This window comes from Oncorhynchus mykiss, chromosome 2 (genome assembly GCF_057628025.1).
Source record: "Oncorhynchus mykiss isolate SJ-2025 chromosome 2, ASM5762802v1, whole genome shotgun sequence".
Taxonomy (NCBI): domain Eukaryota; kingdom Metazoa; phylum Chordata; class Actinopteri; order Salmoniformes; family Salmonidae; genus Oncorhynchus; species Oncorhynchus mykiss.
Window position 1 is genome coordinate 5,454,164 of NC_143023.1, and position 14,039 is coordinate 5,468,202.

At 47.1% G+C, this 14,039-nt stretch overlaps 1 protein-coding gene across 1 annotated transcript in view; it reads left to right on the forward strand.

Moving 5' to 3' along the window:
* Window positions 1-14,039, forward strand: part of LOC110511431 (collagen alpha-1(XIV) chain) — a 256,230-nt gene that overhangs the window by 25,713 nt on the left and 216,478 nt on the right. The window contains 3 exon segments of the mRNA XM_090186206.1: window positions 3,945-4,088; window positions 6,675-6,706; window positions 6,709-6,772. Coding sequence (XP_090042332.1) covers window positions 3,945-4,088; window positions 6,675-6,706; window positions 6,709-6,772 — 240 coding nt within the window.

The following is a 14,039-nucleotide window of genomic DNA, read 5'->3' on the forward strand; positions in this document are numbered from 1 at the left end:
ACCCAGTGACCACTGTTTATCATACTGACTGGGAGAGAGACCACTCACCTAACCCAGTGACCACTGTTTATCATACTGACTGGGAGAGAGACCACTCACCTAACCCAGTGTCCACTGTTTATCATACTGACTCGGAGAGAGACCACTCACCTAACCCAGTGTCCACTGTTTATCATAGTGACTGGGAGAGAGACCACTCACCTAACCCAGTGTCCACTGTTTATCATAGTGACTGGGAGAGAGACCATTCTCCTAACCCAGTGTCCACTGTTTATCATAGTGACTGGGAGAGAGACCATTCTCCTAATCTAGTGTCCACTGTTTATCACAGTGACTGGGAGAGAGACCACTCACCTAACCCAGTGTCCACTGTTTATCATAGTGACTGGGAGAGAGACCATTCTCCTAGCCTAGTGTCCACTGTTTATCACAGTGACTGGGAGAGAGACCATTCTCCTAGCCTAGTGTCCACTGTTTATCATACTGACTGGGAGATAGACCATTCTCCTAATCTAGTGTCCACTGTTTATCACAGTGACTGGGAGAGAGACCACTCACCTAACCCAGTGTCCACTGTTTATCATAGTGACTGGGAGAGAGACCATTCTCCTAGCCTAGTGTCCACTGTTTATCACAGTGACTGGGAGAGAGACCATTCTCCTAGCCTAGTGTCCACTGTTTATCACAGTGACTGGGAGAGAGACCATTCTCCTAGCCTAGTGTCCACTGTTTATCATAGTGACTGGGAGAGAGACCATTCTCCTAATCTAGTGTCCACTGTTTATCACAGTGACTGGGAGAGAGACCACTCACCTAACCCAGTGTCCACTGTTTATCATAGTGACTGGGAGAGAGACCATTCTCCTAACCCAGTGTCCATTATTAATGTTTTGTACTCTCAGTGTATTTTGACACATTGGTTATGGTTACATCATAATGATTTCCTTTTGCCATTTGTTTGATACAAAAGGTTACATTAGACTTGTTTCAGTTTCCAGAACGTCTAATACCTTTTAATTAAAAGTGCAATTTCTCTGATCTTGATCGTGCTGTTTCCTGCTGGTCCTTCAGCATTAATCTGCTGAGTCATCACTTCCAAATGCTAGATCCATCCCCTAAATCTCCCTCCTCTGTTCTCTCTCTGCCTATAGATGCTAGATCCATCCCTTATATCTCCCTCCTCTGTTCTCTCTCTGCCTCTAGATGCTAGGTCCATCCCCTAAATCTCCCTCCTCTGTTCTCTCTCTCTGTCTCTAGATGCTAGGTCCATCCCCTAAATCTCCCTCCTCTGTTCTCTCTCTCTGTCTCTAGATGCTAGGTCCATCCCCTAAATGTCCCTCCTCTGTTCTCTCTCTCTCTCTGTCTCTAGATGCTAGATCCATCACCTAAATCTCGCCCCTCTCCCCCCTCTCTGTCCCTCTCTCGCTCTCTCTCCCTCTCCATCTCCCCCTCTCTCTCTCTCTCCCTCTCCTCCCTCTCTCCCTCTCCTCCCTCTCTCTCCCTCTCCATCTCCCCATCTCTCTCTCTCCCTCTCCCTCTCCTCCCTCTCTCCCTCTCCCCCTCTCTCTCCCCCCTCTCCCCCGAACACTCCCCTCTCTCTCCATCTCCCCCCTCTCTCTCCCCTCTCTCTCCCTCTCTCCCTCTCTCTCCCCTCTCTCTCCCACTCCACCCTCTCCCCCTCTCTCCCTCTCCCCTCTCTCTCCCATCTCTCTCTCTCCCTCTCTCCTGATCTCTCCCCCCTCTCTCCCTCTCCATCTCCCCCTCCCCCTCTCTCTCTCTCTCCCCCCTCTCTCTCTCTCCCTCTCTCCCGTCTTTCTCCCCTCTCCCTCTCCCCCCCCCCCCCCCCTCTCTCCCCTCCCTCTCCCCCCTCTCTCTCCCCTCCCTCTCTCACCCTCTCTCTCCCCTCCTTCTCTCCCCCCCTTTCTCCCCTCTCTCTCCCCTCCCTCTCTCCCCTCTCTCTCCCCTCTCTCTCCCCTCCCTCTCTCCCCTCTTTCTCCCTCTCTCTCCCCCTCCCCCTCTCTCTCTCTCCCGATCTCTCCCCTCTCTCTCCCTCTCCCCCCTCTCTCGCCCCTCCCTCTCTCCCTCGCTCTCCCCCTCTCTCCCCCCTCCCCCTCTCCCCCTCCCCCTCTCTCTCCCCTCCCTCTCTCCCTCTCTCTCCCCCTCTCTCCCCCCTGCCCCTCTCCCCCCTCCCCCTCCCCCTCTCTCTCTCCCGATCTCTCCCCTCTCTCTCCCCCCTCTCCCCCCTCTCCCCCCTCTCCCCCCTCTCCCCCCTCCCCCCTCTCTCCCCTCCCTCTCTCCCTCCCTCTCCTGGTTTAACACATCCAACCCCATCATTCGGCAGTGTTCTGTGTGAAAGTGCTGCTGATTAAGCAGGGTTAGTCTCTTCCTATTGATCGGTCAGGCCTGTAGGATTTAAATAATCCTAATTGGTCAATAATGTGAACTGCTGAAGCTCGGAGCTATTTTACTGCTGAGGGAACTGAAAGTGGAGCCGTACGTGTGGCTTGTGGAGAGAAGAAGAGGACGAGGAGAGGAGAGGAGGGAAGAGGAGTGAACAGGGGAGGAGAAGATAAGATAAAAGGAGACAGGACAGGAGGAGAGAGGAGAGGTCCTGAGATCAAGCCCCAGCATGTTGGCTGACTGGCAACTAAGATCGTTTATGCAAATGAAGTTTGGCTAAACAAATGGAAAACTATTTACTCTTAAATGCACTTCCTCAAAATGGGTTAACTGACTAAATGGATCTGAAACTTTGTCTGGATTTGTGGTTGACCACGATTCACCTGAATATGACGGGTGAAGGAAAAGGTCTCGGTTTCAGTAAAGAAGTTTGTAATTTCTGATATCTGGGCGTTTGCGTCCGTAGTAGATTTCATAATGGGCAGAGCCTCAGGGCAGAAAGATCCAGACCCCAAATGTTTCAAAGATAAGATGTGTGTCTCATGTGTACCTGTCCTTTAGAGACGATGCTGAGGTGTGCAGCTTGAGCTGTGAGGGATCGCTTAAGGTTGTCACACAAGGTTGTCACCCCCCCCCCCCCCCCCTCCAGAGCCTTACCACCACAATAATCCCCATAGTGCACTGCTTCACACAACAGCCTGGACATTGAGACTCCTGGAAAAGCTTGAATGGGAAAGTGATGCATTGGAACGCTTATCTGAGTCTACATCCCAAATGGCACTCTCTTCCCTTTATAGGGCACTACATTTGACCAGAGCCCTATGGTGCCCTATATAGGGCAGGGTTCCTCAACACCTGCTTTTATTTGGCCAACCAGGTCTTTTTTTATTAGTATTTTACATGCTCTATTGTTGGATATAAAATACTGCAAAAAATTAGCTCCAGGTGATTTTAATTTTGGAGAGGTCTGTTCCTAAGTATTCCCACGCATTAACAGAGAGACGTGCAATCATATACAAATGTAAGTAAGGTTTGAAGTTATTATGTTTTCGTCAAACATTATATCTGGTGGGGTCACATTAGTTTGGGCTTCCTGCGGTCAATTTGCAGTCTACAAATGATTTGTAATTAGGTTCTGTCCCCCCCATACCATCTGCTCATCTAGTCTATGATCCTGATATCGGGAAAAGGATGGCGTTTTGGACACACACCTGGTCCCCACCCTGATATGGGGAAAAGGATGGCGTTTTGGACACACACCTGGTCCCCACCCTGATATGGGGAAAAGGATGGCGTTTTGGACACACACCTGGTCCCCACCCTGATATGGGGAAAAGGATGGCGTTTTGGACACACACCTGGTCCCCACCCTGATATGGGGAAAAGGATGGCATGTTGGACACACACCTGGTCCCCACCCTGATATGGGGAAAAGGATGGCGTTTTGGACGTACACCTGGTCCCCACCCTGATATGGGGAAAAGGATGGCGTTTTGGACACACACCTGGTCCCCACCCTGATTTCTCTCTCCAACCTCCAACAGGCGAAGAGTACAAGGAGCTGCGCGTTTCCAAGGGGGACCATAAAGTGGTGATCCAGGACTTTGATGCCATGAAGGAGTACCACGTCAGGGTTCTAGCTGTGAGAGGGAACCAGCAGAGCAGAGCACTACAAGGGAAGTATGCCGGTATGTATCAGACTGGTTCTATGTCCTTTTGTTCCACTTATAGTATGCCAGTATGTAACAGACTGGTTCTGTGTCCATTTGTTCCACTTATAGTATGCCAGTATGTAACAGACTGGTTCTGTGTCCTTTTGTTCCACTTATAGTATGCCAGTATGTAACAGACTGGTTCTGTGTCCTTTTGTTCCACTTATAGTATGCCAGTATGTAACAGACTGGTTCTGTGTCCTTTTGTTCCACTTATAGTATGCCAGTATGTAACAGACTGGTTCTGTGTCCTTTTGTTCCACTTATAGTATGCCAGTATGTAACAGACTGGTTCTGTGTACTTTTGTTCCACTTATAGTATGCCAGTATGTAACAGACTGGTTCTGTGTCATTTTGTTCCACTTATAGTATGCCGGTATGTAACAGACTGGTTCTGTGTCATTTTGTTCCACTTATAGTATGCAGGTATGTAAACAGACTGGTTCTGTGTCATTTTGTTCCACTTATAGTATGCAGGTATGTAAACAGACTGGTTCTGTGTCATTTTGTTCCACTTATAGTATGCCGGTATGTAACAGGCTGGTTCTGTGTCATTTTGTTCCACTTATAGTATGCAGGTATGTAACAGACTGGTTCTGTGTCCTTTTGTTCCACTTATAGTATGCCGGTATGTAACAGGCTGGTTCTGTGTCATTTTGTTCCACTTATAGTATGCAGGTATGTAACAGACTGGTTCTGTGTCCTTTTGTTCCACTTATAGTATGCCGGTATGTAACAGACTGGTTCTGTGTCCTTTTGTTCCACTTATAGTATGCCGGTATGTAACAGGCTGGTTCTGTGTCATTTTGTTCCACTAATGTCTGAATAGTAAGATGACCTTAGATAGAAACCTCACATTCATAGCATTGCTTTTGAAGAAAAAAAAACATTCTTATACAACAGTATAAATACAAAACATTAAACTACATGTATTCTGGAATGAATAAGTAGCTTTTACTACATTCAATAACATGTCAATGCCCTCCTCCCCAAATCTGGAGGTTCTATCTGAAACCTGACAGAGGCTCTACTAAAGTAGATTCCATTGAATGCTGTCTGGCTGGCCTGGCATCATGACTTTCTGTGCTGTGAGGGGAGAGGAGGAGTGGTTGTTGAAAGAGCAGAGAGCCTTCAGGGTTTTAATGGATCTCTTCACTGTAAGGTTTGGGTCTCTGCCCTCTAGAGTGAATCAGGGTTTTAATGGTTCTCTTCACAGTAAGGTTTGGGTCTCTGCCCTCTAGAGTGAATGAGGGTTTTAATGGATCTCATCACTGTAAGGTTTGGGTCTCTGCCCTATAGAGTGAATGAGGGTTTTAATGGATCTCTTCACTGTAAGGTTTGGGTCTCTGCCCTCTAGAGTGAATGAGGGTTTTAATGGATCTCTTCACAGTAAGGTTTGGGTCTCTGCCCTCTAGAGTGAATGAGGGTTTTAATGGGTCTCTTCACTGTAAGGTTTGGGTCTCTGCCCTCTAGAGTGAATGAGGGTTTTAATGGTTCTCTTCACAGTAAGGTTTGGGTCTCTGCCCTCTAGAGTGAATGAGGGTTTTAATGGATCTCTTCACAGTAAGGTTTGGGTCTCTGCCCTCTAGAGTGAATGAGGGTTTTAATGGATCTCATCACTGTAAGGTTTGGGTCTCTGCCCTCTAGAGTGAATGAGGGTTTTAATGGATCTCTTCACTGTAAGGTTTGGGTCTCTGCCCTATAGAGTGAATGAGGGTTTTAATGGATCTCTTCACAGTAAGGTTTGGGTCTCTGCCCTATAGAGTGAATGAGGGTTTTAATGGATCTCTTCACTGTAAGGTTTGGGTCTCTGCCCTCTAGAGTGAATGAGGGTTTTAATGGATCTCTTCACAGTAAGGTTTGGGTCTCTGCCCTATAGAGTGAATGAGGGTTTTAATGGATCTCTTCACTGTAAGGTTTGGGTCTCTGCCCTCTAGAGTGAATGAGGGTTTTAATGGATCTCTTCACAGTAAGGTTTGGGTCTCTGCCCTCTAGAGTGAATGAGGGTTTTAATGGATCTCTTCACAGTAAGGTTTGGGTCTCTGCCCTCTAGAGTGAATGAGGGTTTTAATGGGTCTCTTCACTGTAAGGTTTGGGTCTCTGCCCTCTAGAGTGAATGAGGGTTGTAATGGATCTCTTCACTGTAAGGTTTGGGTCTCTGCCCTCTAGAGTGAATGAGTGTTTTAATGGATCTCTTCACTGTAAGGTTTGGGTCTCTGCCCTCTAGAGTGAATGAGGGTTTTAATGGATCTCTTCACTGTAAGGTTTGGGTCTCTGCCCTATAGAGTGAATGATGGTTTTAATGGATCTCTTCACTGTAAGGTTTGGGTCTCTGCCCTCTAGAATGAATGAGGGTTTTAATGGTTCTCATCACTGTAAGGTTTGGGTCTCTGCCCTCTAGAGTGAATGAGGGTTTTAATGGATCTCTTCACAGTAAGGTTTGGGTCTCTGCCCTATAGAGTGAATGAGGGTTTTAATGGATCTCTTCACAGTAAGGTTTGGGTCTCTGCCCTATAGAGTGAATGAGGGTTTTCATGTATTTCTCTACTCTCTGTGCCTCAGCTGAAGACCTGGAGGGGGAGGGAGGAGAGAGGAGAGCACATTGCCTCTGAGACTTGATGACACCGGAGGGACTGAGGATACTAACGAGATATCTGGAGGTGTAAACCACTGGCTGGCTGGCTGTTTAGCTAGATGGCTGGTGGTCTGGCTGGTTGCCTGGTTTGGCTGGCTGTCACTAGACTGTTAATGTCACTGCAAGACAGTGGGTAAATTACTAAATATAATGCAGTCTCTCTCTCTCTCCCTCCCTCTCTCTCTCCCTCTCTCTCTCTCTCTCTCTCTCTCTCTCTCTCCCTCTCTCTCTCTCTGTCTCTCTCCCTCCTCCTCTCCCTCTCTCTCTCTCTCTCTCTCTCTCTCTCTCTCTCTCTCTCTCTCTCTCTCTCTCTGTCTCTCTCTCTCTCTCTCTCTCCCTCTCCCTCTCTCTCTCTCTCTCTCTCTCCCTCTCCCTCTCCCTCTCTCTCTCTCTCTCTCTCTCTCTCTCTCTCTCTCCCTCTCCCTCTCTCTCTCTCCCTCTCTCTCTCTCTCTCTCTCTCTCTCTCTCTCTCTCTCCCTCTCTCTCTCTCTGTCTCTCTCCCTCTCTCCCTCTCCCTCTCTCTCTCTCTCTCTCTCTCTCTCTCTCTCTCTCTCTCTCTCCCTCTCTCTCTCTCTCTCTGTCTCTCTCTCTCTCTCTCTCTCTCTCTCCCTCTCTCTCTCTCTCTCTCTCTCTCTCTCTCTCTCCCTCTCTCCCTCTCTCCCTCTCTCTCTCTCTCTCTCTCTCTCTCTCCCTCTCCCTCTCTCCCTCTCTCCCTCTCCACAAGCTGGCTTTGAATATCTGTCTGGTTGTTCGGTTGGCAGACAAAATGCTCCTTTTTATCACTGTGAAATATTTGACCCTCTTTTCCATTAAATGTGAGAATAGGACGGAATGCCTTTGCTTTGGTCTTTATGGGTTCTAGAATGTTGGCAGTGTTCTATTTAACTATGATCTGTTTAGCATAATATGCAGGTTGGCTGGATGGACGGGGAGGGATCAGGGTCGCAATCTAGCCAAAAAGACACACAACAATTTCGATGTGGCAGACAGACTCTTCAACTTCTACTGGTGATTATGTGTTATTATAATGATTGTTTTTAAAGTATTGAAAGTCACTCCCTCTGACATTTCTGCTGTTACTCAAACCATGGCGTATATATAGAGAGGTCGATGCCTTGGTAGGGTCCATATTATTATAGGGTACGAATGGAATGTGGGTTTGTGGTTTGAGGTCACTACTCAGTAAGGGGGCAAGTGATTTGGGGTGTCGTTTGAACATCTGTGGTATTATTGTTGGAGGAATAACCCTCTGTATCCATCACTATGTTAAATGTTGAGTTATTTTCAGAAAGGCCTTACTGCTCAGTAAAGTTCTAGACCAGGGGTGTTACAACCTGAGTCTGGAGGTCAGGACAACTGGGTGTCTCAGGTCGAAATCAGTCCTTGATTAGAGGGGAAGAGTTTAACATCAGCAGAGGAACTGGCTTCGGGTCCAGATGTTCTGTTCTGTCCTGCCTATTGCCTGATGAATCCACCACTAGATCCCAACAGTGAGTTGGACTGGTACTATTGGCTGATGACTCAACCACTAGATCCCAACAGTGAGTTGGACTGGTACTATTGGCTGATGACTCCACCACTAGATCCCAACAGTGAGTTGGACTGGGCTGTTGGCTGATGACTCAACCACTAGATCCCAACAGTGAGTTGGACTGGGCTGTTGGCTGATGACTCAACCACTAGATCCCAACAGTGAGTTGGACTGGTACTATTGGCTGATGACTCAACCACTAGATCCCAACAGTGAGTTGGACAGGTACTATTGGCTGATGACTCAACCACTAGATCCCAACAGTGAGTTGGACTGGTACTATTGGCTGATGACTCAACCACTAGATCCCAACAGTGAGTTGGACTGGTACTATTGGCTGATGACTCAACCACTAGATCCCAACAGTGAGTTAGACCGGTACTATTGGCTGATGACTCCACCACTACATCCCAACAGTGAGTTCGACTGGTACTATTGGCTGATGACTCCACCACTAGATCCCAACAGTGAGTTGGACTGGGCTGTTGGCTGATGACTCAACCACTAGATCCCAACAGTGAGTTGGACTGGTACTATTGGCTGATGACTCAACCACTAGATCCCAACAGTGAGTTGGACTGGTACTATTGGCTGATGACTCAACCACTAGATCCCAACAGTGAGTTGGGACTGGTACTATTGGCTGATGACTCAACCATTAGATCCCAGCAGTGAGTTGGACTGGTACTATTGGCTGATGACTCCACCACTAGATCCCAACAGTGAGTTGGACTGGTACTATTGGCTGATGACTCCAACACTACATCCCAACAGTGAGTTGGACTGGTACTATTGGCTGATGACTCCACCACTACATCCCAACAGTGAGTTGGACTGGGCTGTTGGCTGATGACTCCACCACTAGATCCCAACAGTGAGTTGGACTGGGCTGTTGGCTGATGACTCAACCACTAGATCCCAACAGTGAGTTGGACTGGGCTGTTGGCTGATGACTCAACCCCTAGATCCCAACAGTGAGTTGGACTGGTACTATTGGCTGATGACTCATCCACTAGATCCCAACAGTGAGTTGGACTGGTACTATTGGCTGATGACTCCACCACTACATCCCAACAGTGAGTTGGACTGGGCTGTTGGCTGATGACTCCACCACTAGATCCCAACAGTGAGTTGGACTGGGCTGTTGGCTGATGACTCCACCACTAGATCCCAACAGTGAGTTGGACTGGGCTGTTGGCTGATGACTCCACCACTAGATCCCAACAGTGAGTTGGACTAGTACTATTGGCTGATGACTCCACCACTAGATCCCAACAGTGAGTTGGACTGGTACTATTGGCTGATGACTCTACCACTAGATCCCAACAGTGAGTTGGACTGGTACTATTGGCTGATGACTCAACCACTAGATCCCAACAGTGAGTTGGACTGGGCTAAAGGTGAGTTGGACTGGGCAAAAGGTGCGCTTGATTATGAGTGAGTTGGACTGGGCTAAAGGTGAGTTGGACTGGGCAAAAGTTGCGCTTGATTATTTTCCATCATGGCCGGTTGATATGCTTTTCAACTGTGCATCAAATAGGATCATTAGCTAAGGTTGATGGGGAGTTGTTTACGGTGCTGACTGACTGACTGACTGACTGACTGACTGACTGACTGACTGACTGACTGACTGACTGACTGACTGACTGACTGACTGACTGACTGACTGACTGACTGACTGACTGACTGACTGACTGACTGACTGACTGACTGACTGACTGACTGACTGACTGACTGACTGACTGACTGACTGACTGACTGACTGACTGACTGACTGACTGACTGACTGACTGACTGACTGACTGACTGACTGACTGACTGACTGACTGACTGACTGACTGACTGACTGACTGACTGACTGACTGACTGACTGACTGACTGACTGACTGACTGACTGACTGACTGACTGACTGACTGACTGACTGACTGACTGACTGACTGACTGACTGACTGACTGACTGACTGACTGACTGACTGACTGACTGACTGACTGACTGACTGACTGACTGACTGACTGACTGACTGACTGACTGACTGACTGACTGACTGACTGACTGACTGACTGACTGACTGACTGACTGACTGACTGACTGACTGACTGACTGACTGACTGACTGACTGACTGACTGACTGACTGACTGACTGACTGACTGACTGACTGACTGACTGACTGACTGACTGACTGACTGACTGACTGACTGACTGACTGACTGACTGACTGACTGACTGACTGACTGACTGACTGACTGACTGACTGACTGACTGACTGACTGACTGACTGACTGACTGACTGACTGACTGACTGACTGACTGACTGACTGACTGACTGACTGACTGACTGACTGACTGACTGACTGACTGACTGACTGACTGACTGACTGACTGACTGACTGACTGACTGACTGACTGACTGACTGACTGACTGACTGACTGACTGACTGACTGGAGCTAGTTAAAACTGCTCTGGGCAGGCCTCTATCACACACACACACACACACACACACACACTGGAGCTAGTTAAAACTGCTCTGGGCAGGCCTCTATCACACATACACACACACACACACACACTCACACACACACACACTCACACACACACATACTGGAGCTAGTTAAAGCTGCCTCGGAGCAGGTCTTTGTCTGGGCCTGCAGTAAAACCCTTCAGGGGTCAGATGTCGTGGCAGTCACATATTACCCAGCTATTAGAACGCTGGGTAATAGCAGAGGACAGAGAGGCCTGATAACGGGTCTGTGCTGGGCTGACAATCTGGAGGCCAGAACACCAGAGGACAGAGAGGCCTGATAACGGGTCTGTGCTGGGCTGACACTCTGGAGGCCAGAACACCAGAGGACAGTGAGGCCTGATAACGGGTCTGTGCTGGGCTGACACTCTGGAGGCCAGAACACCAGAGGACAGTGAGGCCTGATAACGGGTCTAGAGAGACAGTGAGATAGTGAGCCAGAGACAGAGAGACGGTGAGCCAGAGGCAGAGAGACAGTGAGCCAGAGAGACAGTGAGCCAGTGAGCCAGAGGCAGAGAGACAGTGAGCCAGAGGCAGACAGCCAGTGAGCCACAGACCCAGTAAGCCAGTGAGCCAGAGACAGTGAGCCAGAGACAGGGGCAGAGAGCCAGTGAGCCAGAGACAGAGTGCTAGAGACAGGGGCAGATAGCCGGTGAGCCAGAGAGCCAGAGACAGAGAGACAGTGAACACACACTAGGGGCGTGACGATGACATTTTTGGTAACTATTATTGTCATGGAAATAGCCATGGTTATTGTCATCATTTAATTGTACTTGTTTTACTATCCTTGTGAGGACTTCTGATACCCACAACGATAATAAAACAGACAGACACACACACACACACACACACACACACACACACACACGCTCACACACAGGAAAGGCTGGGCTGATAGAGAGAGGTGTCTGTTCCTCAGTCAGAGGAAAGGCTGAGCTGATAGAGAGAGATGGCTGCTCCTCAGTCAGAGGAAAGGCTGAGCTGATAGAGAGAGATGGCTGCTCCTCTATCAGAGGAAAGGCTGAGCTGATAGAGAGAGATGGCTGCTCCTCAGTCAGAGGAAAGGCTGAGCTGATAGAGAGAGATGGCTGCTCCTCAGTCAGAGGAAAGGCTGAGCTGATAGAGAGAGATGGCTGCTCCTCAGTCAGAGGAAAGGCTGAGCTGATAGTGAGAGATGGCTGCTCCTCAGTCAGAGGAAAGGCTGAGCTGATAGAGAGAGATGGCTGCTCCTCAGTCAGAGGAAAGGCTGAGCTGATAGAGAGAGATGGCTGCTCCTCAGTCAGAGGAAAGGCTGAGCTGATAGAGAGAGATGGCTGCTCCTCAGTCAGAGGAAAGGCTGAGCTGATAGTGAGAGATGGCTGCTCCTCAGTCAGAGGAAAGGCTGAGCTGATAGTGAGAGATGGCTGCTCCTCAGTCAGAGGAAAGGCTGAGCTGATAGAGAGAGATGGCTGCTCCTCAGTCAGAGGAAAGGCTGAGCTGATAGAGAGAGATGGCTGCTCCTCAGTCAGAGGAAAGGCTGAGCTGATAGAGGTGGCTGCTCGTCAGAGAGACTGTATAGAGATAACTGCATCCCAAATGGCACCCTATTCCCTATATAGTGCACTACTTTTGACCATATCCCTATGGGCCCTGGTCAGAAATAGTGCACTACAAAATGAAAAGGGAGCCATTTGGACCGGAGCCGTAGAGTTCTCCTGGGTGACATTGCATCTGATCCGACCAGGAAGAGGACACTGGCTTGTCCCTTCACCCACAGATATTCCTGGCCTGGCTAGCCTGCTGGCTGATATAGACATGGGATAATAATGTGGGATTTATACCACAGAAAGGTAATCATATGGCTGCATTCACATCAAATGGGTTTCTGGTCACTGTGGTGTCACATTACACATTACTGATGATGATGATGATGTTCTGAGTGTATTAGGATTGGTTTGTCATCACTGTGGGCATACATCAGATAGTTGTACACTTTATCCCTGAGGTTGGAATGGAAATATATAGAAATGTACTGTAGCCTCTATAGCTCGTTACCAAGGCTGTGAGTCATGTGTTAAATTATAGCTGTGGTACAGCACTTTTACCAGTACTTCCTACTTCCTACTTCCTACACTGACATTCAGATTCAAGTGTTTGTTTGAGATTCCATTTCATCCCCGTGGAAACAGAAGTCTTGAAATTCCCTCTTAATCTCCAGCTGATTGAACAACAGAGTGTTCTGAGTTTAGTTTCAGTGCAGATTAAGTCCGAGTGTTGGCAGCACTCCACACTGTAATCATCAACACCATATGGTCAACACAACCACAACTCACCAGTCCCAGATCTACAGTCTTTACCTAGTACTGAAATAGTATCAGTGCTAGTTCATTAACATTCTTATAACAGAGTTATACTGCCATATATATTACACATTGTTGCAACAGAGTTATACTGCCATATATATTACACATGGTTATAACATAGTTATACTGCCATATATATTACACATTGTTGTAATAGTTATACTGCCATATATATTACACATTGTTGTAATAGTTATACTGCCATATATATTACACATTGTTGTAATAGTTATACTGCCATATATATTACACATTGTTATAACAGAGTTATACTGCCATATATATTACACATTGTTGTAACAGTTATACTGCCATATATATTACACATGGTTATAACAGAGTTATACTGCCATATATATTACACATTGTTGTAATAGTTATACTGCCATATATATTACACATTGTTATAACAGAGTTATACTGCCATATATATTACACATTGTTGTAACAGTTATACTGCCATATATATTACACATGGTTATAACAGAGTTATACTGCCATATATATTACACATTGTTGTAATAGTTATACTGCCATATATATTACACATTGTTATAACAGAGTTATACTGCCATATATATTACACATTGTTGTAACAGAGTTATACTGCCATATATATTACACATTGTTGTAATAGTTATACTGCCATATATATTACACATTGTTGTAATAGTTATACTGCCATATATATTACACATTGTTATAACAGAGTTATACTGCCATATATATTACACATTGTTGTAACAGAGTTATACTGCCATATATATTACACATTGTTGTAACAGTTATACTGCCATATATATTACACATTGTTGTAATAGTTATACTGCCATATATATTATACATTGTTGTAATAGTTATACTGCCATATATATTACACATTGTTATAACAGAGTT